A 27,370-nucleotide genomic window follows, 5' to 3' on the forward strand; every position below is an offset into this window, starting at 1 on the left:
TCACTCCCAGCAAGTCAGTATCTGCAGCCAGGACAGTTTCCCCTGCCAAGCTTTCCAAGTACCCCAGTGATCATGGAACTCCAGCTCAAATCCCAGTCATTCCAACCCATTCTCCTCCATCACTTACTTCATGTCCCTTCCTCCTCCTCAACCGTCTTATCCACCCAATGCAACTTGCCCCCTGGGTGTCTCCCCAAAGACAGATATTCACTAATTAGCACTGAGCACTATAAGGGAAGGGTTAAGGGCAGCCTGGTGGATGGAACAGAATTCCAGAGCCAGCAGATAAGGAGGTCTGTCAGCATCTGTCAAATATTCCATCTCTCTCCAGCATCCCTGGCTCCTGACAATCCATCTCTCTGCTGAGTCTGATGGACAGAGCTTAGGTGCAATTTTGGCAAAGACCAGTCTGCTCCGGACCCATTTTCTCCAGGATCATCACTACTCCTGATATCTTTCTTTGAAATCTCTGAAGACTTTGGAATCTGAGGTTTATATGAAACCCAAGGATGGAGAGAAATTGCTCTTTAATCTCAATATCCTGATACCATACCCTTGTCTCCACTGCACACCCCTAAAGCAGAACTTAAAATTTCAGATGGCAAAGGAAGAAAATCTCAGGAAGACTATCCTAGCCTTAAGGAGGTCCTGAGTGCCTCCCAAAACCAGGGAAAATGTCAGGCAGGCAGAAGATGCTCTTAGACAAAGATCTCTCCTTGTGATATAAGCTATTTCCACCAGGGAGTAGTTACTCAGCCCTGAGCCCTTGAGGGGAACCTTCTCAGAGGCAACCTGTGAAGAACTCAGGGCCACAAGAGGGCGGCAGAGAATGGCTCTCCCTGCAGAGCCAGTTCTGGGCCCTAGGATCTGGGTAAGGGCTGGGCTGTCCAGGTGAGGGGAGTCTGGCTCCAGCAATAACTTAGGAGTTTCTGAATTCTGGAACCCCCTTCTGCAGCCTTTTCCACTGACATCCCTTATCCTCTTTGGCCCCTGAAATGCCATCACCCACTCTAGACTCCTTCCCTTTTCTGGTCCCAGCACTGGGGCTGCTGGCACACAAGGTCAGATGACATTCCAGCTCACAAAGGTGACGCTTCACAGGATCCCAGCTGATAACTAGAGCCAGAACTTGAACACACATTTTCTTGCTTCCCAGAACAGGGGTCTTCCCATTTGTGTTGACTGCTGCTCGTAACAGAAAAGCACACTTCATAGGCCCCAGTGGCAAGCTAGCGCACAACCCATGGTTTAAGAATCAAGGTCAAGGGGCGCCTGAGTGGCTCAGTCGGCTGAGCCTCCGACTTCAGCTCAAGTCATGATCTCACAGTTTGTGAGTTCGAGCCCTGCTTTGGGCTCGCTGCTATAAGTGCAGAGAAAGCTTCAGATCTTTGTGCCCCTCTCTGTCTGCCCCTTCCCCACTCATACACTCTCTGTCTCTCTCAAAAATAAATAAAACATTAAAAAATCAATGCCAATCAAAAAGAATGAAATCTTGCCATTTGTAACTACGTGGATGGAACTGGAGGGTATTACGCTAAGTGAAATTAGTCAGAGAAAGACACAAATCATGACTTCACTCATATGAAGACTTTAAGAGACAAAACAGATGAACATAGAGAAGGGAAACAAAAATAATATAAAAACAGGGAGGGGGACAAAACAGAAGAGACTCATAAGTATGGAGAACAAACTGAGGGTTACTGGAAGGGTTGTGGGAGGGGGGATGGGCTAAATGGGTAAGGGGCATTGGGAATCTACTCCTGAAATCATTGTTTCACTATATGCTAACTAATTTGGACGTAAATTAAAAAAATAAAATAAAATAAAAAAATATATTAAAAAAGTAAAAAATCAATGCCAAAGCTACACCCTTCTCCATGTGATACATGTTTATGTACGTGGCTGGTGCACACAGGACTTTAACCATGGAGCACAGGCATAAACACCACAACACCATGCTGTGTACACCCTCACCGTCAGCACACACACCCCTCTTCCCCTCAGAATCTCACAGCCCCTGCCCTTCTCTTCCTACTTCCTGAGCTGCAAGAGGAACTTCTCCTCATTTATCATTTGCTCTTTGCCCTGTGTTTCCAGAGTGTCCTCAAAGATGCAGACAGGGAAGCACTTTCCCAGTCTAACCTAGTCCCTCCTACAACAGCCTCTTCTCATGTTTCCCCCCTGCACAGCTTGAAGTGCAAGGAAGACAGAGGGAAAATTAGTGGTCCCTGAGCTTTCTTCCCCACGTAATATATGTTTACATACATGACTGGTGCACACAGGACTGTTGACCACAGAACACAGACATGTACACCACAAACACTGTGCTGTGCACACCCTCACCCTCAACACACACACCCCTCTGCCCCTCAGAGTCCCACAGCCCCTGACCCTCTCTTCCTACTTCCTGAGCTGCAAGAGGAACTTCTCTTCATTCATCATTTTCTCTTTGTCCTGTGTTTCCAGAGCTCCTCAAAGCTGCACTCAGGGAAGTACTTTCCAGTTCTAATCTCATCCCTGTTTGGTATGGCAGACCTTGGAGTCACAGGGGAAACAGAGGGAAAACCATTGGTTTCTGAACTCGCTTCTCTGAATCTGCCCTGTTGATCATGGCCCTCCTTCCCAGGAAATGTCTGACCCATCTGTGATCCACCAGCTTTAGCCCACATCCTCTCAGTGTCCCTACACTCTGTGCCCATGTCCTTATCCAGAAGAAACTACTTCCATGCTTGGAGGAGGGGGTGCTGGGATCCATTTCACAAACTCATTCTGGGCTTATCTGGAATGCAGTACAAGAAGATTCGAGTTAGACTCAGTAAGAACTTCCCAGAACAAATGGTTGAAAGATAGCTTGTATGAAACTCAGAAAGAATGCATGCATGGCCTTCTCAGAGTACTCAAGAGACAAGAACTTGGTTTGGACCTGTCTGGGTAGTACTGACTAGAGATAGAGGTTTTCAGTGTGATTCTGGTCATCCCAGCCTCAGGAGGTAGCACAAACTCATACATTTACAAGCAGGCATGCACACCCAAACTCATACACTCTCATATATTCATCAAATATACCTATGCATATATGCAAGCCACTCTATTCCTTTCTTGTAAGGATCCAGAGCCCAGTCCTCTAGATTCTAGAGATCAAGAATGTCCAGGAGAAAACATGGAAACCCACAGGAAACCTATTTATAGTTTCTTGGCCCACAGTGGAACCCATTTGCTATATTCCCCTTCCTGAGTGTCTAGGACTCTAGCCCAACCGTGGAAGGGGAACCTGCACAGATAATTAATTCCTTCACACAACTAACATTTTAGAGCACCTCTCTGCCACCTCCCACCACACTCCCATCCCACAGCCTGCAGCTTAGGCAGACACATAAAAGAGTAAGTCCTTCTTCTCAGTGGTGTGGTGGAAAGAGCAAGAGCTCAGCAGTCAAGGACCTGAGTTCAAGTCCTGATTTGACTCTTAATATGCTGTGTTATCTTGGGCACTTGACATAACCTCTCTGAGCCTAAGTTTCATCACCTATAAGCTGAGGTTAATAAAATTTACCTAATGATTCTCTGAGGATTAAAAAACAGGTAAACCTTCCATAAGCAATGTGTCCACCCATGAAAAGGGACCCCATTCCATTCCCCAGCCCCTGTTTTGAGCATCTCCCCAGCTACCTTCCAGTCCTGCTGTCCCTGAAAGAGAAACCCAGTCTTCTTCACTCTCAGACTCTCAGTTAGGCATACCTAGGGAAACTTGATCCTGTCTTGGCTGGCTCCATAGGACTGCCCTGCCGCAATCCAGGTCCCCACCCCCCTGTTACATCATGACTCTTGCCCCTTTGCAGGTTGAGTTTTCCATAATAAGCCTTAATGCAGCTGACGAAGGTCCAAATGTTCACAATGGAGCACCGAGCCTGCATATCAGAAGGAAATGAAGTGCTAATTATCACCAGGGAGCCATGCCAGAGAAAATTGTCCTCCTATTCTTCTAGCTTTAGCCAGCACCCTGAGCCCCCATGATTGATCAACTAACCTTTTTCTGTATACCTATTGATCATGCATCCTTTCCTAGAAAAGAACAGAGCCTTCTGAACATCATGAAAAATAATCCAGAGACTGTTGCACAACCCCATTCTCCACACCAAGGAATCAGACACCCTTGCACAACCTCTTAGCACCAAGATAACATCTGTAGCTGGTACCATTGAGTATACATGTAATCAGAAAATGTTAGGGACACTGTACTACCTTTTCTTATTAACTGCCCTAAGCTCCTTTAATAACCTCTGGGCCAGGCAGCAATCTCAGTGTTGGCCTTTGAATAAGATTTCCTCTTCTCTCCAGCTAGCTGGACTCCTGAATAAAGCTCACATCCATTTCCAATCAAAATTCTTGTCTTGAATATTGGCTTTTGGAGCAATGGAAGCTGAGATTTGGTTTCAGTAATGAATTTTGTTGAACCAGCCAGAAGCCAATGACCCTGTGGTATCCAATTCCCCCAGAATCTTAAGGTGGAGCCATTGGTCAGTAGCAGACCAAAGCTTTCTTCTTGGTTTCTGGACTAGTAACTTGGACAGCTTCAGGAAATTAGCTATTCCAGGCTAGTTGTTCTCAGGGAGGGAATCTGAGGGTCTGTTCCTGCAGCTGCCTAGACTATTTTTTGTCTCTGGGAACCTCACTGTTGCTTCCAGACCAATGTTCTCTGCCAAGTTTTCATTTTGGTTGGAATGGAAAGAAAAGTAGCATTTGGGGAAGTTGAGGAGCTTCTGGGCTATGTAAATCCTTTGGAGTGCACACCTACACACGTTTCTCATTCATGAAGCACTATGTGTTTTTGTTTACTTGTTCATGCTTTTCCCATTCAAAAGGCATGGCTTTGGGCAAAAACTAAAAGTTGTTTCAATAATTATTAATTTATTTGGAATTTGGAGATCTGTTTTGGTGTGTGTGCAGGCATTGTGTTGTGTAGTGTTAAATTTGTCCATATTGGGAAGTTCCATCTCTATCCCACCCAGTAGCTCACTGGGCCAAATTTGGAATAATGGGAAAGAATACAGGCAGGAACCTATGACAAAGAAAGAGATAATCTTTATTGTGACACCACCTTGTCATGTATGTTAAGCTCAGAAGATAGATGGACATAAAATGGCTTTCTTGGATCTCTTCCTCCCATTGGGTTGTCTCCAATAGGTGGTTTAGGTTTGGGTCCCTCAGTGTGTCTAGGGAGTCCTTTGGTTCAGTCATTGAACTCTGACTTTGGGGGAGGAACCAGAAACTAAGATGCCATTTGGTTCAGTCGGCAATGCCCCAACTTTTGGGGGGAAGGGGATGCCAACAGAGGTACCCTGGGCTTCATGTAATCATAGTTTGTTTCCACCATGTTCTTTCCGACCTTTCTCCCAGGAATATGGGGACACTTCTCTTCCCAAAGAAAATACATTAGAACATATTTTAAATAAAAGGTGCATAGGCCTGAAAACAATCATGAAAAAAAATCCTTGTTTTGCAAGAGGAGGAACAGGAGACCAAAAGAATATAGAAATGTTATACCAATATTTGAATCTACTTCTGGCCTTTCAAGAGGTACCCTTTCACGCTGGCCTCTTCCTCTTCCTCTTCCTGCACCAGCATGGGTGCATCTTGGATAATGGGCCCCATCCCCAATGCCTGGGGCATGATTGGTGCCTGTTTCTCCTACCCTCACTATCAAGGAGCAAAAACACCTAAACTGTTGGGTCCCTTCCTCATGAGGTTCAAGCTAAAGCACCTCCCAAATTAACATGAAGGCATTCATGGGCTGCACAGAACTTGAACTGCCCACTGCAGATTTCCCCACAGGTGCCCTAGGTAAAAATTGCCAGTTGGGAACAAATTGATTAACTTTTAGTGGAGACAGGTACAACATATTCCATATTAAAGCTAATTGAAGTTTGTTGGTTTAATTGAAATAGATACATATGTAGCATTATCTGCATTAATATAATAATTTTAGGCAGAGGGGCCAAGATGGTGGAACAGCACAGAAGTTTTTTTGCATCTCTTGTCCCTGAAATACAGCCACATCAACACTAAACCATCCTGCACACATAGAAAATGGAATGAGGATTAACACTACAATCTTCACAACCTGAACCAGAGAACTCAGCAGTGTGCAGCACAGAGAGGAGAACTGGGGGGAGAGAGAAGCCATGGAAGGTAGGGAGATATTTTTGCTTTGCAGAGAGAGGATGAAGATGGCAGTAGAGTATGAAAGCAGCTGGAGAGAAAAGAAAGAGTACACAAGGGACTGAACAAAAAAGGGAAAAAGGAGAAAGGAGAGGGTTTAAATTCCATTAAGACTCTATAAACAGGGAGCACAGAGTCTGAAACTCTGCAGATCGATACCTGGTGGAGCTCTGATGGGAAGGGTGAATCCCCAAGAGTGGAGAGTGATGTCTGAGGGGTCCATGGGCCACATGGGGAGAGGCAGTTCCCCTGCTGGGAGGACATTTAGTAGAGGCTGTGAGGCCATCCCACAGGCAAAGTTCCCAGCAGACCCCAGAAAACAGCCACATTGGCTGGTGCTAGAATGAGGACGTTAAGGGGGGAAGCCTGGTGCCAGATGTATGTTGTAATTTTCCATAATCCCTGAAATGCTGCTGCTACACAATCGTGTGAACTTTTTCCAGGGCGGGCTGGCCCCCGTGCCACAGTCTCTGGACACTGGCAGAAGCTCAGTCCTGAGAACGTTCCTGGGTGTGGCTGGCACCTGGCCATTGCTGGGTGAGACTCTCCCCCAGAAGGTCTGAGATGGTCAAAGCTGCAGTCCCTCAGAAGTGAGGGGTTAGGAAACACAGCTGCATCTGAGATAAAGCTCAGGAGGAGGATGCTGCCTGACAACCTGATTGCTTGGTCATAGGCAGTGTAAAAGCAGGGAGTGGATGGAAGCCAGAGACAAAGGAGGGGTGTGTGATTGCTGGTCAGGGAGAGCACAGAGTTCTGACACTAGAGAATGCGTAGCTGGGTGACACTAGTTTCACCTTTCTTGCGCATGCGCATACACACCTACATATGCCACTACAATCCACCACAGTAACCTAAGCAGCGCCATCTAGTGGAGAACAGAGTCCTTACACTAAGCCCTGCACAACTGAGCCAACCTCACTCTTCAGGAACACCACAAGTCTCTCTGCCTCCGTAGTTTATGGACTATAAAATTCTTCGTAGTTTGACTTCTAGGGGAAAGCGATGTAATTTCAATCATATTTCAGTCTCTTTGCTGGTCCATATATTCAATTTTCTTTTCTTTTCTTTTCTTATTCTCAAATATGGAAAGAGAAAAAAATTATTTTTATTTTCCATTTTATTAGAAGGATTTTCTTTAATTTTTTCTACTATACTTTTTTACTTTTTTTGCAAATTTTTCAAATACTATTTTACTTCCATCATTTCATTGTATTCTATTTCATTGTATTCATTTTTTATAATTTTCATTTTTTTTCTTTCTTTTTTCCCTTTTCTTTTGTTTGTTTGTTTATCTTTCCCTTTTTTCTCTAATCTAGCAAGCTCATTTCAACAACCAGAGCAAAACACACCTAGGATCTACCATCATTTATTTGATTTTTTTGTGTTGTTTTAATTTTTTTAATTTTATTTTTTTACCTTATTTCTTTTTTTCCTTCAAAATGTGAAACAAAGAAATTCACTCCAAAAGAAAGAGCAGGAAGAAATGGCAGCCAGGGAGTTAACCAACACAGATACAAGCAAGATGTCTGAAACAGAATTTAGAATCATGATCATAAGAATACTAGCTGGGGTGAAAACAGATTAGAATCCCTTTCTGCAGAGATAAAAGCTAGTTAGGATGAAATAAAAATGCTATAACTGAACTGCCATCTCGAATGGAGGCCACGGTGGCAAGGATGGATAAAGTAAAGCAGCAAATCAGTGATATAGAGGACAAATTTATGGAGAACCATGAAGCAGGAAAAAAAAGAAGGAGACTAAAGCAAAAGAGCATGATTTAAAAATTAGAGAAATCAGCGTATCATTAAAAAGGAACAACATTAGACATAGGGGTCCCAGAAGATGAAGAGAGAGAAAAAGGTGTAGAAGGGTTATGTGAGCAAATTATAGTGGAAAACTTTCCTAACCAGGGGGAAGACACAGACATCAAAATCCAGGAAATACAGAGGACTCTTATTACATTCAACAAAAACCGACCATCAACAAGGGATATCAAAATTTGTCAAATTCAAATCACAAAATACTCAGGCAAGGAAAGAAAGACATCATTAAAGCAGCAAGGGAAAAAAAGTCCCTAACCTACAAGGGAAGACAGATCAGGTTTGCAGCAGACCTATCCACAGAAACTTGGCAGGACAGAAAGGAGTGGCAGGATATATTCAATGTGCTGAATTGGAAAAACATGCAGCCAAGAATTCTTTATCCAGCAAGACTGTCATTCAAAATAGGAGAGATAAAAATTTGCGTTGGGTAGTATAGACATTTTAACAATATTTGTTCTTCCAAATCCATGAGCATGGAATGCTTTTCCATTTCTTTGTTTCCTCTACGGTTTCTTTCATAAGTGTTCTGTAGTTTTCAGAGTACATATATTTTACCACTTTAGTTAGGTTTGTTCCTAGGTATCTTATGGTCAACTAATCTTTGACAAAGCAGGAAAGGATATCCAATGCAAAAAGACAGTACTTTCAACAAATGGTGTTGGGAAAACTAGATGGTTACATGCAGAAGAATGAACCTAGACGACATTCTTACACCATATGCAAAAATAAATTCAAAATGGATGAAAGACCTAAATGTAAGACAGGAACACATCAAAATCCTAGAGTGGAACACAGGTAACAACCTCTTTGACCTCAACTGCAGCAACTTCTTACTAGACACATAGCTGAAGGCAAACATGAACTATTGGGACTTCGTCAAGATAAAAAGCTTCTGCACAGCAAAGAAAACAATCAACAAAACTGAAAAGCAGCCTATGGAATGGGAGAAGATGTTTTCATTTCTGATTAAGCATTAATATCTAACATCTATAAAGAACTTATCAAACTCAACACTCAAAAAACAAATAATCCAGTGAAGAAATGGACAGAGGACATGAATAGACACTTTTCCAAAGAAAATAACCAGATGGCTAACAGGCACATGAAAAGATGCTCAACATAACTCATCATCAGGGAAATACAAGTCAAAACCACAATGAGATACCACTTCACACCTGTCAGAATGGCTAAAATTAACAACATAGAGAAAAACAGATGTTGGCGAGGATGCAGAGAAAGAGGAAACTTCTTGCACTGTTGGTGGGAATGCAAACTAGTGCAGCCATTCTTAACAATATGGAGGTTCCCCAAAAAATGAAAATAGAAGTACCCTATCATCCAGCAATTAAACTATTAGGTATTTACCTGAAGGATACAAAAATACATATTTGCAGGGATACATGTACCCCGACATTTATAGCAGCATTATCAATAGCCAGACTATGGAGAGAGCCCAAATGTACATTGAGTAATGAATGGATAAAGAAGATGTGAGAATACACACACACACACACACACACACACACACACACACACACAGTGGAATATTACTGAAACATCAAAAAGAATAAAATCTTGCTTTTTGCAATGACATGGATGGAGCTAGAATGAATTATGCTAAGTGAAATAAGTCAATCAGAGGAAAAAATATATTATTTTACTCATATGTGGAATTTAAGAGACAAAACAGATGAACATATGGGAAGGTGGGGAGAGAAGGTGGGGGAATCAAACCACAGGAGATTCCTGATGATAGAGAACAAACTGAGAGTTGTTGGAGGGAGGTGGGTGGGGGATGGGCTAGATAGATGATGGGTAATAAAGAGGGCAGCTGTGATGAGCACTAGGTGTTGTATGTAAGTGATGAATCACTGAATTCTATCCTAAAACCAATATTGCACAGTATGTTAACTAAAATTTAAATTAAAAAAAGGGCAAAGTTTTCTTGGATTGTTGCTCTGCTCTTAATAAGAAATTCTATAGAAGATTTTTTTTGTTTCCTTTGTCTGCCAGAAAACCAATGTTTCTATGTTTTGCATTTATCTGGTCTTTGATTACTTAAGAGAACTAAAACTTCTCAATAGTAAAGGAGCTAAGTTATGCTAACAACTATAAAACTTTATGGAGAACCTCTTATTGCCAGCTTCATTAAATAGATAATTAAATATTTTTTCTTAAATATTAAGTTTTATAATGATCTGTAATCCTATTTAGGTATGTGCTTTAGAACTTCTGAGGTTGAACAAATTTCCTAAGATTCGAATTCTCAATTAAATCTTTTTGACTAATCAGGCTGATTCATTTGGTGTGTTAATTACATGGGAAGTACTATCAAACACAATGATAATAAACCTTCTAAGGTTGTGTTTTATGGGTACATACTGTAACTGTTCTAGAAAATATAGGAAATTCCTGAAGTTTTATTTTTTAATGTTTATTTATTTTTGAGAGAGAGAGAGAGTGCAAACAAGGCAGGGGGTAGGGGAGGGGACAAAAAGAGAGGGAGACACAGAATCTGAAGAAGGCTCCAGGCTCTGAGCTGTCAGTACAGAGACTAATGCAGGGCTTGAATCCATGAACTGTGAGATCATGACCTGAGCTGAAGACAGACGCTCAACAGACTAAGCCACCCAGGTGCCCAGAAATTACTGAAATTTTAATATGTTCAGGTATAGGGTCATCACTTGATATTCTAATTAGGAAATGTGTTCACGGAAATACTAGATTTCCTCATCAACTGCATTATAGTGAACTCTCATCAGATCTTGAACCATATCCGTTTTTGAGTGTTTCATCATTTATATTTATTGTTCTGATGCTCTTGCAAAATGTGTCTTGTCTTCAAGGAAATTCATGTAAAAGATTTTTGACAGATATAGGGTTTTGATATCTTTAAAATCACAAAACTAAACTGGGTAAGACTTTCTGGAACTAATGGAAAATCTCATTCAAACAGAACAATACTTAGTAACATGAGACTGTATGAATTGAGGAAGATGGATTAGTTTTTGTGATTCTTGTTGGAAACTGCTGGTTCTGTACATCGGCTCTATCAGATCTAAAGAGACTTTCTTTTAAGATATCTAAGACATGATAAAATACTGTTTTGTGAGAAAATTGAACAATTTTAGCTTTTCTCTCTACCTGAAACACTCTAGAGCTCAGGTACTCCTGGTATTTTTTTCTTTCATGGCAATTGCAGTTGTCTGCATAAGTTCAACAAGAATCTGTTCTCCTTGTAACGGGACACCACTGGAAACATTAGTTACTTCACAAGGGCTTTGACATAATGTCATGTTTGAGAGAGACATGCATAGACTCAGATATTACCAGACAGGTTTAATGAACTAAGGTTGACTTTATGAATCCAATAAAGACCCTTGGAAGTGCTGGCCTGATGGCTTCCTTACAGAGCTCCCAGCAGCCTTACCAGGTGAGTACAGAAAGTAAAGAACATCGTTTCCTGGCAGGTTCATGACACCTCAAGATATTTGGGGGATCTCTAGAAGAATTCACCCAAATCTACAGGTATTAGAGGCAGGTATTATGTCAAGTATTGGGCTTTTCTTCAAGCCTAGAGAGGCTTTTAAAAGTTCAATCTACAGATTCCTTATGAAAAGTTCCAGTGAATCATGTTTGAAAGAATCTATAAGGTCAACAACTATTCTTGCTGAGTTTATGTAAATAATTAGGTAAACTTTGTTAAAATGGGACTTGTTTTTCAAATAAAGTAGTCTTAACTTGGCTCTCTTTGGAAATGAGGGTGATTTTAGAGAGAAAAATTATGTTTCAATAATACACTTTTGTGAATGTTAAATTCTAGTTCTGATTAATTAGATTAACATTCTTTGAATGTTTGTTGTCTGCCTAAGCTAGACAACTTGAGGGAAACTTCAAATACTTGCCACAATAGTTCACGTATAGACAATCTTCATGCTTGTCACTCTATGGGGACAATAACACCCCATGGGCATTTGATTACTTGAAGAACTGAACAATAGGATAGACTCCCAAAAAATTGGGTAATTCGGCTATCACCTTGACCAGATCTATGTGACTGGGATAACCAAATTGCTCCTTAAAATCTGAAGTGTACCTCACTCCTTGGGGTAACTGTGAACTTGCAGAAGTAGTGGATGGCCCCACTTTCCTTATGACTGGATAGAGGATGCACTTGGAGACACTCATATTCCCAGACAAAACTTCTCCCACTTCCAATGAGTCCTCATAATTATTATATTGTTAAGGCTAGACATAAGGCAAAGAGGGCTGCGTGATCCTTTAATCTAACCAAATTTTTTGTAAGTCTCTGTCATGTGCACCTCAGCCCCATCTACTAGGGAAGATTGATCAGCAAGAATTTCAGCTACTTTTTCAGTGTCTATCAGGATCTTCCTGATGCCTGGCCAACCATGCCTCTTGCTGTGTCCAAAGCCCACTTTCTCACAGATGCTTCCCTTAAATATCATCTTCCTGTATCTTCAAAGTTGGAGTCATAGATAAAGAAGGCTGAGAGGAATAAGAGAAGTGAAATGCCCCAGAAAGAAAGCAAGAAGAACTGACCATACAGGGAGTGAAGAGGAGTTACAAGGATGGGAGGGAGTGGGGGAGAAGTTGCAAGGGGAGAATCAAAAGACTGAAGAAGCAAGAGTAGAGGGAGTGAAATGTATAGGACCTTGTCCCCAACTCTACCAAGGAGGCCAGGGCCTTTGTGAGGAGGGAAACATTTGCTCTTGAGCTACCAACCAAACTATTTTTTAACAACAGGAATCAAGGCTCAGTAAAGGTGTGAAAGTTCCAGGTGCCAGTCTCACATTCCTGTTACCCACTCCCAAGCCTTTCCTAAGATGACCACTGCTATGCAGGACACAGAAACTAAAACTACCAATTGTGCCAGGAGGAGGGGGCCAGGAAAGTAGTCAAAGGAAGACCCTGAAATGAAAGAACTAGGTGAAACCTGCCAGGAGGTTAGCAGACTGCATGCTCTTCACAGCCTTCGTTGTCTTCAACCTTGGAGCAGGGATCCAGGTATGGCTTGGGAGGGTGTCTCCAAAGTAACTCAGGAGATATCTTTCCCCTCACTCAAAGCCTGAAAATCTTGACTAGGTCCACTATGGAGTACAGAGCTTAGAACCCACTGAGACAGAGATGGGAGATGAAAGGGAGTCTCTATGACAGCAATTTGCCTCTCTCTATGTGTACTTCTGTCTCCATCTCTCCCAGCTTCTCACATACTGGTGCATCATTTCAGAGGCTTCCACTTTCATTTGTCGCCATGTGTCTAGCAAGATAAAATCTCTTAACGCCTGTTGTGCTTGCCAACTCCTAGGCTGGAGAAAAGAGGGCATCCTGAGGCAAGGGGAGGGCCCTGACTTCTTCTCTGCCTAAGGCAGGGGGAAGGTTGGGAAGTTGCACTAAAGAAGAAACCAGTCTTAAGGCTGGGTTGACAAAAATGATTCCTGGTGGGAAGGCTGTTCTTCTCATTCTGTTATTAATTTTATTATATTTTTCTTCAGGTTAGAAATTGAATTAACTTATAATCATAGAAGGGTAAATATATGACAGTGACTAAAGGCTTTTCCAGACCTCCCTATTTAAAGAATATTTCCTATTATTCTTTATCACAATACCAAGATTATTTCCTTTGGATGTTTATTATACTCTGTAATTACTTGAACTTGCTTATTCTCTATTTCCCAAGAGAAAAAAAAAACCTATATTTGAATGACAACAAGAATGAATGATGAATAAATATGGTATATGTGAACAAATCTACTGGTTGGATAAAAATTTCCTTATAATATGATCCATACCTGAAAGTATCATGTCCAGACCTATATTAATAGTATCTTTAATCAATATTCATAATGACCCTATTCTACATCTCTATACATGGTTTCTTTCTCTACAACTGTATACCATGCATGAAAGTTATTTAACAATTCTTTAGCTCTGTGTTAAGCCCTATGGAGGAATATAAAAATATACAGGATGCAGTTTACCCACTCGAGAAGCTTACAGTTGAATGAAGGAGAAAGGGAAGATACAGTAACACAACTGAGGACAATGAGCTATGGTAAGACTGACATAAAGGAGTAGAAGAAGTCAAAGGAAATAAATTTCTTCTTATGTGGATTATCCAGGAAGGCATGGGTAGGAGGTAATATTTAAAGTGGACTGTGATCATTGTGCAGAATTTTAGTAGTCAGAGATTAAGAGGAAGGAATACCAAGGAAAAGACGTAGCTACTGGGAAGGATTTCTTGACTTTTGGCATCATTTGATATTGGACTTCTCTTGATCAATAGAGAATGAAGTACAGAGACGAGTGAAATTCAAGAAAAAGCTGCAAAAGCTGGAGATTTTGAATACAGAAAACAGGACCCAGGACCTGCTTCCCAGCTTCTTTTGCACCTGGTCACACTGAAGGGATGTAGGTTTCAAATGAGACAAGATATCCATTATGCCTCCATCTATATGTCTCCCATCTCTTTTCTCCCCCCACTGTGTTATTTATTAACAATGAAATTATTTCTTAATATAATCACTGAAAGATCACAAAGCACAGAAAAGCATATTCTACACAAATTAAGTCAGGTAATTTGCATACCTTGGGAAAGGAAGAAATCTCTCCTCCCTTCATCTCCATAGTCAATTTTCCTCCACCTTCTGATATTATATGTCACTAAATATTTGTATTTTATCCTTCTCTGGACAAGAGATGCTGTGAAATGTCTGATGTAAAGTAAATTTTGTCATAAAATCCCTCATAAAAAAGTCCAGCAATGGCATTGGAAGGTGGAGGAGGGGGTTCCTTTTCTGTGTCTGCCTTCAAACCACATGCAGGTCATACCACCTCCTGCTTCCAGGAGCATTGCTGCAGGTTTTCTAAAGATGTAAACAGAGACATTCAACTCCTCTTACCTTGCATCTGTCAAATTCATTGCTTTCTATGAAATTAGTTTAACAAAGTACCAGTTTCTCATAATGTCAACTCTAGTATCCTTAGTATATTTTTAATTCTCCTCTTTCTGGATGACTCAAATAGTCTCACGTGGAAGTGAGGAAGTAAATAAAGTGGCTTCTTTTATTATCTTCTGTCAGGGGGTTGGAGGAGAGGAGATGGTTACCTGGGTGGTGTACATACAAGAGTGGCTGTGTATTAGACTAGAAAGTAAAAGACAGGAAGGGATTGCCTTGTGGCTGCTATTTCTCTTTCTCTACAAACCTCTTCTGATTGTAGAAGATTTATAGGAGCTCCAAAGAAGCCCAGTATCTTCACCATAAACTTCACAGAAGAAAACTCATTGAGTTCCCCCTTGAAAGGAGATGAAAAGTGAAAATCAGGATTTGGTACAAACTCACAGACCAGGGCCAGGAAAGGAAGGATGCCAGTTCTTTATAGCTAGTTGAAGTCCTTCAGGATTTGTGTACATGCACACACACACACACACACACACACACACACACACACACACGCACATAGGTATGCACACACCATACCCAAATACTCTAACAAATATGGTCATGTTTATAGTCCTACCAAGAAAAGTGCACCCCTCCTCCTTGTGTACACCACTCTCTGGTGCTTATTTCCACACAAATTCAATAACATATGTCCACATATCTGGCACATACACACGACTCTCAATGAGGTGCTTTATGAATATAATATATTGAGCCTCTCCCCCTTTCCAGACTACAGGGTGGGGCACAGTGAAGGTTAATGAGAGAATGTATGAGTATAAGCTTGTATTTGTCACTAAATGTGTCTCTGACTACATGCCACAAAACAAATATAAATTGTTTTTTCATTATTCACTGTTTTGCATTATCCACTGTCTTTCAATTATCTCTATACCACCAAGTTTCAGTGATCATCTATCCCTTACTGAGCTGTTACTTCATGAAGAGTATAGCTCAGGGGTTAGTGGCATGAGCTTTGCTCAACCTTGGTACAAATGTTAGCTTCACTACTCACTTTGCACAAATTACTTCACTGCACCTTGTACCTTTCTGAGGCTTAGTTTCAAATTTTGTAAGGTAAGCATAACAATACTCAAATCATACACTTTTGTATTAAATAGGTGATCATGTGAAGTGTTTGGGAAAAAAGTATAGGCTATAGTACTCAGCAAATGATAGCTATATTTTCATCATCACTTTGTTGGCATTGGAGATACAAAGAAGTAATACATAAAAGAGATGTTTTCTCTTCAGAGGTTTTTAAATCTCATCAATGACACAAGATAAATACATGGAGAGAGGGAGAACATGGAAACCCATAGCTGTTTGAGTCCAAACATGCAACTTATTCTCCTAAATCCAAGCCCTGTTTACACTTTGTAGGAGATTTGGATGCTCTAATAAGATTTTTATTCTGTCATTCATCACTCCCATGCCTCACAGACTAACATACATCACATGTCTATCCCAGCTTTTCACTTAACAAGTTGAGTGGAGAACTCTTGGGATAAAAAATATTTTGAGAGTGTATTTTCTATATTTCCCTGTTTCTGGGCAGGAGACCACCTGAGGCATTCCAAACCCTAGTGAAACAGCCATGCACACAGCAAGAGTGCCTGCACCTTCCCATCCCTCCCTCCTATGGAAGACCCCATACTTAAATATAATAGAAAACACTGGCCTTTCTATGCCAACCATAAAACCCTGAGTGCTTCAAGAAAGATGCATAATTTCCCAGGCTGAACCCAGTCTCATCTTCAAAGATCCCCTGCAATCAGGTAGAGCAGGTTGGGCCTTCTATCAGTTTCACTACTTCTGGCCCCTCCCCACATCCCATGGGAATAGATGAAACAGGACCATGGGAGGACATGTCAGGCATTCTCGTGCCCTGGGACATATTTTCCCTGTTGCTCTTTGAATGAACAACTGTTATTACTGTTGGGTCTACAGGAAGGGGAGAAGCTACTCCTTGCCCTGAACATGACACCACTCTGATAGAACAGACAGGACAGTCACCAGGACTGAGGCCTAGCTACACAAAGGCAAAACTAGAAGTGCCTGAGTACGGTTCTAGATGGAGTATGGATCTAGATAAACTTTTAGATATAGTTCTGGATGGACAGAAATGCTTTTTGTCAAGGAAGTCTCCCAGAAAATAGTTTTCAAGGACTAGCACAGTGCTAGCCTGAAAGGAAGAAAAATTTTCTGTACCAGAGAAATGTGTAAGGCCCAATTCAATTTAACATGAATTTATTACATACTCATTATGTTCCTGAAGCCCACCTGGATGCTCTGGGGGAGTAAACAAGATACACTCCTTGGGCCTCATGGGTGGCTCAGTCAGCTAAGCCTCTGACTCTTAATTTTGGCTCAGGTCTTGGTCTCAGAGTTCATGGGATCAAGCCTCTCTTTGGCTCTGCAATGACAGCACTGAGACTGCTTGGGATTCTCTCTCTCTCTCTCTCTCTCTCTCTCTCTCTCTCTCTTTCTTTCTCTCTCTCTCTCTCTCTCTCTCTCTTTCTTTCTCTCTGCCCCTTCCCCGCTCACTCTCACTCTTTCAAAATAAATAAAATTAATAGAAAAAAAAAGATACACTCCTTACCTGCAATCTACAATCAGGAACAAAATAAAGAAAATAAAGACACTCAGATAACTGTAGTATTTTATTTTTTCATTCCAGCTTTACTAAGGTATAATTGACATAAAATTATAAAATATTTAACATGTACATTGTGGTGATTTGATAGACATATGCATTGTGAAATGATTCACTATGATTTCCTCACTGCCAAAGGATTAAAGATGGTATTTTAATCTAAATGTTAGATTAAGTGAAGATAAGTGTTCAAAGGTACCTTTGCTTTCCTCATTTCATCTTTACATGTGGAGGAGCTTCAGCTGGAGCTTTGGTTTTCAAAGAGTGATCCCTAGAACCTCAGCATCAGCATCTCCTGGGAATTTGTTAGAAGTACAAGTTTTGGGCTCCATCCAGACCTACTGAATTCCAAATGCTAGGGGTGAGGCCCAGCAATCTTTGTTTTCACAAGCCCTCCAGGTATGGGACACCTGCTGAAGGCTGAGGACTACTGAGAAGAGAACTATTCCTGGACTCACTCCACCTCTGCCTCCCTCACCATGACTTTCATTAGTGAGTTGAAGAGACAGACAGCACTGGGAATATCCAGCTCAGCCTCTTCCAGTTTTTTGTTGATTTTTTTTTATTTAGTGCTAAGTTGCCCAAAGGACAACTCCCTTGCTCAAACAAGAGAAAATCTAATAAAAGCAGACTCTCTCATGTGGTAGGAAGCAGGTGGTGCTCAGCACTACTAGGGATGAGGTTCTTTGAAAGAATTAACAAAATTGACAAACCACTAGCCACTTTGATCAAAAAGAAAAAGGAAAGGACCCAAATAAATAAAATCAAAAATGAAAGAGGAGAGATGACAACCAACACAGCAAATATAACAACAATAATAAGAGACTATTATGAGCAATTATACTCCAATAAAATGGTCAATCTGGAAGAAATGGACAAATTACTAGAAACATACACTACCAAAACCGAAACAGGAAGAAATAGAAAATTTGAACAGACCCATACTCAGTAAGGAAATCGAATTAGTAATAAAAAATCTCCCCCCCCCAAAAAGCATCCAGGGCCAGATGGCTTTCCAGGGGAATTCTACTAAACATTTAAGGAAGAGTTAACACCTATTCTCTTGAAGGTGTTCCAAAAAATAGAAATAGAGGGAAAACTTCCAAACTAATTCTATGAAGCCAGCATGACCTTGATTCCAAAACCAGACAGAGACCCCACTAAAAAGGAGAACTATAGACCAATTTCCCTAGTGAACATGGATGCAAAAATCCTCAACAAGATATTAGCCAACCGGATCCAACAATACATTTATATATATATATATATATATATATATATATATATATATATATTCACCACGACCAAGTGGGATTTATACGTGGGATGCAGGGCTGGTTCAATATCTGCAAAACAATCAATGAGCTTCATCACATCAAAAAAAGAAAGGAAAAGAACCATATGATCCTCTCAATAGATGCAGAGAAAGCATTTGACAAAATACAGCATTTTTCTTGACAAAAACCTTCAAGAAAGTAGGAATAGAAGGATCATACCTCGAGATCATAAAAGCCATATATGAACGACCCAATGCTAATATTATACTCAATGGGGAAAAACTGAGAGGTTTCCTCCTAAGGTCGGGAACAAGACAGGGACCTGTCACCACTCTCACCACTGTCATTCAACATAGTATTGTAAGTCTTAGCCTCTCCAATCAGACAATACAAAGAAATAAAAGACATCCAAATTGGCCAGGAGTTCAAACTTTCACTCTTCACAGATAACATGATACTCTATATGGAAAACCCAAAATATTCCACCAAAAAAGTGTTAAAACTGATTCATGAATTCAGCAAAGTTGCAGGATATAAAATCAATGCACAGAAATCGGTTGCGTTCCTATACACCAACAATGAAGAAACAGAAAAAGAAATCAAGGAATTGATCCCATTTACAATTGCACCAAAACCCATAAAATAGTTAGGAATATATCTAACCAAAGAGGTGAAAAATCTATATGCTGAAAACTATAGAAAGTTTATGAAAGAAATGGAAGAAGACACACACACAAAAAAAAAAAAATAGAAAAAGACTCCAAGCTCCTGAATAGGAAGAACAACTATTGTTAAAATGTCAATACTACCCAAGGCAATCTACATATTAAATTCAATCCCTATCAAAATAACACCAGAATTCTTCACAAAGCTAGAACAAATAACCCTAAAATTTGTATGGAACAAGAAAAGACCCTGACTAGCCAAAGCAATCTTGAAAAAGAAAACCAAAGCAGGAGGCATCACAATCCCAGACTTCAAGCTATACTACAAAGCTGTAATCATCAAGACAGTATGGTACTGGCACAAGAACACACTCAGTTCAATGGAACAGAATAGAGAACCCAGAAATGGACCCACAAATGTATGGCCAACTAATCCTTGCAAAGCAGGAAAGAATATCCTATGGAATAAAAATAGTCTCCTTAGCAAGTGGTGCTGGGAAAACTGGACAAAGACATGAAGAAGAATGAACCTGGACCACTTTCTTACACCATACACAATGATAAACTCAAAATGGATGAAAGACTTCAATGTAAGACAAGAAGCCATCAAAATCCTCAAGGAGAAAGCAGGCAAAAACCTCTTTAATCTTGGCCACAGCAACTTCTTACTCAACACATCTCCAAAGGCAAGGGAAACAAAAGCAAAAATGAACAACTAGGACCTCATCAAAATAAAAAGCTTCTGCACAGTGAAAGAAACAATCAGCAAAACTAAAAGGCAACCAACGGAATGGGAGAAGATTTGTGAATGACATATGAGATAAAAGGTTAGTATCCAAAATCTATAAAGAATTTGTCCAACTCAACACCCAAAAAACAAATAATCCAGTGAAGAAATGGGCAAAAGACATGAATAGACACTTCTCCAAAGAAGACATTCAGATGGCCAACCGACATGAAAAAATGCTCAACTTCACTCATCATCAGGAAATTCAAATCAAAACCACAATGAGATACCACCTGACACCTGTCAGAATGGCTAACATTAACAACTCAGGCGATGACGGATGTTGGTGAGGATGTGGAGAAAGAGGATCTCTTTTGCATTGTTGGTGGTAATACAAGCTGATGAAGCCACTCAGGAAAACAATATGGAGGTTCTTCAAAAAAACTAAAAATAGAACTATCCTAGGACCCAGCAATTGCACTACTAGTTATTTATCCACGGGATCCAGGTGTGCTATTTCAAAGGAACACATGCACTCCAATGTTTATAGCAGCACTATCAACAATAGCCAAAGTATGGAAGGAGACCAAATGTCCATCGATGGATGAATGGATAAAGAAGATGTGGTGTATATATACAATGGATTATTACTCAGCAATCAAAAAGAATGAAATCTTGCCATTTGCAGCCACATGGATGGAACTGGAGGGTATTATGCTAAGTTAAATTAGTCGGAGAAAGACAAATATTATATGACTTCTCATATGACGACTTTAAGAGACAAAACAGATGAATATAAGGGAAGGGAAACAAAAATAATATAAAAACACGGAGGGGGACAAAACATAAGAGACTCATAAAAATGGAGAACAATCAGAGGGGTACTGGAGGGTTTGTGGGAGGTGGGATGGGCTACATGGGTAAGGGGCACTATGGAATCTACTCCTGAAATTACTGTTGCAGTATATGCTAACTACCTGGGATGTAAATTAAAAAAATAATAATAATTAAAAATAAATAAAATATAGCCTCATTAATGTCAGAGGCCATTTTCATCTTTTTTATTTCAGTTTTTTTCTAAGTATTTTATTTCTAATATACAGGGTTATTATATGCTCCATGTCTACTATATAATGATTCAACAATTCCATACATTTCTCAGTGTAATCAAGACAAGTGTGCTCTTGGGGCACCTGGGTGGCTCAGTCGGTTAAGCATCCGACTTCGGCTCAGGTCATGATCTCACAGTCTGTGGGTTCGAGCCCCGCATCGGGCTCTGTGCTGACAGCTCAGAGCCTGGAGCCTGCTTCCAATTCTGTGTCTCCCTCTCTCTCTGCCCCTCCCCTGCTCATGCTCTGTCTCTCTCTGTCGCAAAAATAAATAAAAACATTAAAAAATTAAAAAAAAAAAGACAAGTGTGCTCTTAATTCCTTTTATCTATTTCACCTATTCCCCTGCTTACCTCCCCTTTGGCAACCACCAGTATTTTTGTTTCCTGTATTTAGGAGTCTGGAGTGGATTTTTTTTTTATTTTTTTTATGTGTTGTTTTCCTTAAAGTTTGTTTTATTTCTTAAATTCCACATAGAGTGAAAACATATGGCATTTGTTTCTCTGACTTATTTTATTTAGCATTATACTTTGTAGGTTCATCCATGTGATTAAAAATGGCAAGATTCCATTCCTTTTAGTGACCAAGTAATATTCCACTGTGTGTATTGGGTGAGTAATATTCCATTATGTGTGTGTGTGTGTGTGTGTGTGTGTGTGTGTGTGTGTGTGTATCTCACACCTTCTTGATCCATTCATATATCAATAGATACTTGTATACTTTGGTTGCATTCATTTCCTGGTTTTGGTATATAATGCTGCAATAAACATAGGGTTTCATATATCTTTCCAAATTCATGTAACTAAAAAGCTTTTGCAACAGAAATGGAAACCATAAACAAAACAAAAAGGCAACCTACTGAATGGGAGAAGATATTTCCAAATGATATATCCAAAAAAAAGTTTAATATAAAATACACAAATATCTTATATAACTCAACACCAAAAAAACAAATAATCCAAGTAAGAAATCCAAATTAAAAAAATAATTCAGCATAGGACATGAATTGAATTTTTCCAAAGAAGAAATAGATGGCCAAAGACATAAGAAAAGTTACTAGCATCACTAATCATCAGGAAAATGTAAATTAAAAGCACTGTGAGATATGTCGTTACACCTGTAAGAATGGATAAAATAAAAAATACAAAATAACTAGTGTTGTTGAGGAAATTAAGAAAAAGGAACCCTCACACATTGTTGGTGGGAATGTAAATTGGTACAGCTACTATGGAAAGCAGTATGGAGCTTCCTCAAAAAATTAAAATACATACCATACAATCCAGTAATTATACTACTGGATGTATTTTAAAGTAGTCCCTATACCCAATGAGGAGCTCAATCTCACCACTGCGAGATCAAAAGTTGCATGCTCTACTGACTGAGCCAACCAGGTGCCCCTCCCCCAGCTACTGAATATTTAACCAAATAAAATGAAAATAATTTAGAAATTTTTAACATTTATTTATTTTTGAGAGAGAGAGAGAGAGAGAGAGAGAGAGAGAGAGCATGCACAAGTAAGGAATGTTCAGAGAGAGAGGGAGACACAGAATCTGAAGCAGGCTCCAGGCTCTGAGCTGTCAGCACAGACCTGATGTGGGGCTCAAACTCACGGACTGTGAGATTATGACCTGAATCAAAGTTGGATCCTTAACTGACTGAGCGACCCAGGCACCCCTAGTTTTTTTAATATTTTTTTAAAAGCCAGTAAACAGCTATATACATAATCAACAAATATACAAGTAAGAAATAATAAAGAAGAAAGAGCAAAGCCACATCCTTCATTCCACAATAAATACAGAGCTCTATTAGTGTTCCCCCACATCAGCATCCCATGGGAGACCTAACTTTCTATGTGCTCAAAAATACTCTCCACTATTATGCAAAGGGACCAGACTGCATTCAGGTGTTACTTTATCAAACAGAATATGTACTGGCACTGCTGAGTTCAAGGTGTACGGTTTTGGCCTTAACTTAGGTGGGGTTAATAGACCAGGCTGTGCTGGATCCCATAGCTGAAGTAGATAGCAAACCCAATCAGCATCCAGACACCAAATCGGGCCCAGGTGGCAGCTGTCATCTGCATCATAAGGTAAACATTCATGAAGATGCTCAGTAGTGGGAGAAGAGGCAGAGCAGGGACCTTAAAGTGAAGGGAACTGGAGCTCTGAGGCTGCCTCCAGACGACCCCAGTAAGCCCAGTGATGAGCACCAGGAGCACCACAACCACTGAAATCCACACTGGGTCTCCAGAAAGCAGAATTGGCCACTGGGCCAGCACCAAGCAAAGAAGAATTAGCAGAGCAAGCAGTAAGGAGCAAACATAGACAACCTGGCCACAGAGTGGAGTGGGGGTGGAATTGCCTGGAAAAAGTAGTCCTTGTAGAGTTAGCCTCTCTGCTGCTGGTCCATTCTCCTCCTGAACCATTGGTTCATTTCCTCCACTCTGCTGATATCGAAGGATGAGAACACAAAGAGCAACCAGGGAGTAAGCTAGCAGAGACTCAAGTGACCTGAGGTCCACAAGATCAGTGAGTTCCAAGAAGAATGCCATGTTTGCTGCAATAATACTAAATATCACAGAAGCCATGATGCAGGAGTATGAGCCAGTACGCACTCTAGCAAGGACAGGGAACAGGAGGCCATCTTTTGCCATCATGTGTATCAACCGACGAATGGGGAACATAAAGCTCAAAAGGCTGGCAGAAAGACTACAGAAAAATCCAAAAGCTACAACATAGTACGCAGGTGCCCAGCCAATAAGGAAAAATGCCTCAGGCAAGGTGTTCCCACATTGAAGCTGATAGTAAGGCACCATAAGCGTAAGTGCTGAGGAGACACCAAAATACAGCACAAAGCAGATGAACAGTGAAATCATAATGCCCATGGGGATGGAACACTGGAAATTCTGCTCTTTCTTGACTGTTGTAAGAACAATGCTGAAACCTATAAATGCATAGAAACAGGTAGCTGTTCCATGGATAATCCCCTCAAAGCCAAATGGCACAAATCCTCCAGAGGCCAGAGGGCCCAAGCTTGAGGTGTCATTGAGTCCAGCTTTTACATAGTCATCTTCTGTGAGCTTCCAGTTGTGCAGATCTCCCTTAATGAAGCCAGAGATGATGACAAAACCAAGAACCAAAAGTTTCACCAATGTAATCACTTTGGCAACCAGGAAAAATGTATGAAATGGCAGAGTCTGCAATTTGATGAGCAACAACATTAGGCCCACAACAATGAAGCCTAGATATTCTGCAAGTACTTGGGGAACATGAGGTGAGATGTTCTCATTAAGAGTCTGAGCGATCTGGTTCCCAAACAGGTTGGCAAAAACTAAGGTCCAGGCACAGGCCACAATGGCTGTATCAGCAACAAAGGAGAGGATGAGGTTCCAGCCACTGAGGAAAGCCCAGAGTTCACCTATAGTGACAAAGCTGTAGAGATATGCAGAGCCAGAATGGGGAACCTGGGTATGGGCACTAATCTCTGCATAGCACAGTCCAGCCAACACAGAAGATAGGCCAGCCACCAAAAAGCAGATCACAATGGATGGCCCTGCTTGACTGCTAGCCACCTCACCAGCCAGGACATACACACCTATACCCACTGTGCGGCCCACACCGAGGGCAACTAAATCCAGAGTGCTCAGGTGGATGTTAACTTGAATCCCATGCTCTGTTGGCATATTTTTGCATACAAGCTTTTGAAAAAATCTGTGAAGTATCTGATACAACATTCTAGCTGGAATTGAAGAAGATTCTAGGATCAGACAGCTGTATCAAGCCCATGTAGTCTGGGATCAGTCTGGGATCATGTTTGGTGAGGCTGAATTAAGCTAAGTTGAGTTGGGGCTGCCACAGTCCATTGCTCAGGCTTCAAAGATGCTGTTTTGTATTTCTTCTGGTGTCTGTCATCCCTTCATAATGCCTAAATAAACAATAAATTCATACTGAACAATTGTGTTCAACCAGCCAACAAAAGCTCAGAAGTTCAACATCACTTGTTGAGCACAAATATAGAAACTGATACTAAAGACATCATAGAAAAGTCAACCCTGCTTTCTCCCCTGAAAAATTGCAAAATACTTCCCAACATTTCCATTTTGACACACCATATGACATAATCTCACATGGGTTCAACTAACTCTTGTAGCTTCATGTACTAATTAAGCTGTAAGACACAACACGGTTTGAATTTATTGTGTAATAATTCACACCATGGATGTTTGTGTGGTACTTGAACATGAGTTATGACACATTAATTCACAGATGAGAGGGCCTCATTGAAGTTATAGAACCATATTTTAAATACCATCTGAATTTAAAATACAAATATTGGTCCCCCAATCTTAAAACCCTTAGCCCCCAAATCAGCTAGCCAATGTCAGACGTCACTATGGCCCCCTTTCTCCTCACTCTGTATCATTCATTTAGCTGAACTGATGGCAAAGAATGTACACTCCAACCCTTTTCTTTACCCACTTAGGCCCACATGGGGTGCTGTGAGAAGATATGAAGGGGGAGAAAGGGGCAGGCCCTTCATAACCACCAGTATGAAAGAGAGAAACATGCTGTCTGGCGAGAAAACATTGGAGAAATGGATGAAGCAGCCAACCAAGGGTCCATTAAAGGGAGAAGAGACAGAAAGGCCATTTTGTGAATTCTGACATTCAATAAACCTCATCCAAAACAACCAAACAAAAATTCACCACATGTTTTATGTCCACAGTTAAGAGAGTATGAGGGGTAGAGAGAAAAGAAATAAGTCACCTAGCTCATAGCTCACAACCAAAACAATTCCGTCTCCTCCCTCTCTGGCTTCTAGGAGAGAAGGTGAGCTCATTTCTGCAGATGGTCTCCTCAGTGGCCTCACTGTGCTCTATAAACACCCTGCACCATCTGTGATGTCAGTTTTCAGCAGCCTTGGAATCTGCCCTGCTCTGTGAGCTTGTATTAAAACACTAACTGTAACTCCTTAGTAATTTTTCACAAGGAGTTATTTTTAACTCCCACAAACCATTGTCTGACTATATTAAATATGTTTTCTTAATTAATGTACACCACATGTGGTTCTTCTTTTCACCTCCTCCCCTGCTGCTATTCAAATGGCCCCTCCTCAAGGAGAGTAAGTTTTGGATGAACAATTCACAGCAATGCCCCAGAAAAGTAGTGGAAAACAGAGAATACAAAGTCATGCAGCCCTCACATTCCTCTCTACTCAGGCTTTGATTTTGAGAGAATTTTTAACAAATGTTGTCAGAGGTTTGTTAAGACAGAATAATCAAGTCAAAAGTGAAAAATCTTTTTTATACATTATCAGAAGGTACGCTTGGTATTGGTTGGACTTCCATCTACAAATCCATCTAGATTCCTTATTTGCCATTTACCAGTTCCAATGTTATGATGTACCAACAAACACATCTGACCAATAAGAAAGGTCAATTAACCCATGGAATTTTCTGCACTATGAATGTGATTGATGTGTCTCCACCCACCCCCAGGCTTCCAAACCTCCTGTGGTTCACCAATGCCCTTCCTTCATAGTCTTACCTGTTACTGATTCCTCCAACCTCATTTCCTGCCCAGTTCCTGCATTCAGCCATGAAATTCTACACTGACCCCATTCCCTTGCCTCTAATGCCCCCTTGTTTTCTTCCTATAGCTAACCCCCACTTCTCTTTCAGTTCCCAGCTCAGAAGTTGCTTCCCTAGGAAGTCTCCCTTGACACTTATGCTGCCCTTACCCTTACCCTTACGAGTCTCCTAGCACCAGGCTTACCCCATGTGCCATTTATTCTAATATATCAACATTTTAGGTCAGCTGCCAGTCTCCTCCATTAGACTGTGAGTTAGGTGCACAAAAAATATCTGTTGAACAAATGTATAAACAGAGAAGAGAAATCTGAAAGAGCACATAATCAAATATTCTTATCTACT

The 27,370-nt window shown here is 40.7% G+C and overlaps 2 protein-coding genes across 2 annotated transcripts in view; both read right to left on the minus strand.

Annotated features, from left to right (window-relative positions):
- Window positions 1–27,370, minus strand: part of LOC123590661 (cationic amino acid transporter 3-like) — a 69,741-nt gene that overhangs the window by 31,814 nt on the left and 10,557 nt on the right. The window lies entirely within an intron of this gene.
- Window positions 23,152–25,410, minus strand: LOC123590662 (cationic amino acid transporter 3-like). The gene has a single exon (XM_045464053.1). The coding sequence runs from the start codon at window positions 25,169–25,171 to the stop codon at window positions 23,420–23,422; it is 1,752 nt and encodes a 583-aa protein (XP_045320009.1). The 5' UTR covers window positions 25,172–25,410; the 3' UTR covers window positions 23,152–23,419.

Source organism: Leopardus geoffroyi, chromosome B4 (genome assembly GCF_018350155.1).
Source record: "Leopardus geoffroyi isolate Oge1 chromosome B4, O.geoffroyi_Oge1_pat1.0, whole genome shotgun sequence".
NCBI classification, from domain to species: domain Eukaryota; kingdom Metazoa; phylum Chordata; class Mammalia; order Carnivora; family Felidae; genus Leopardus; species Leopardus geoffroyi.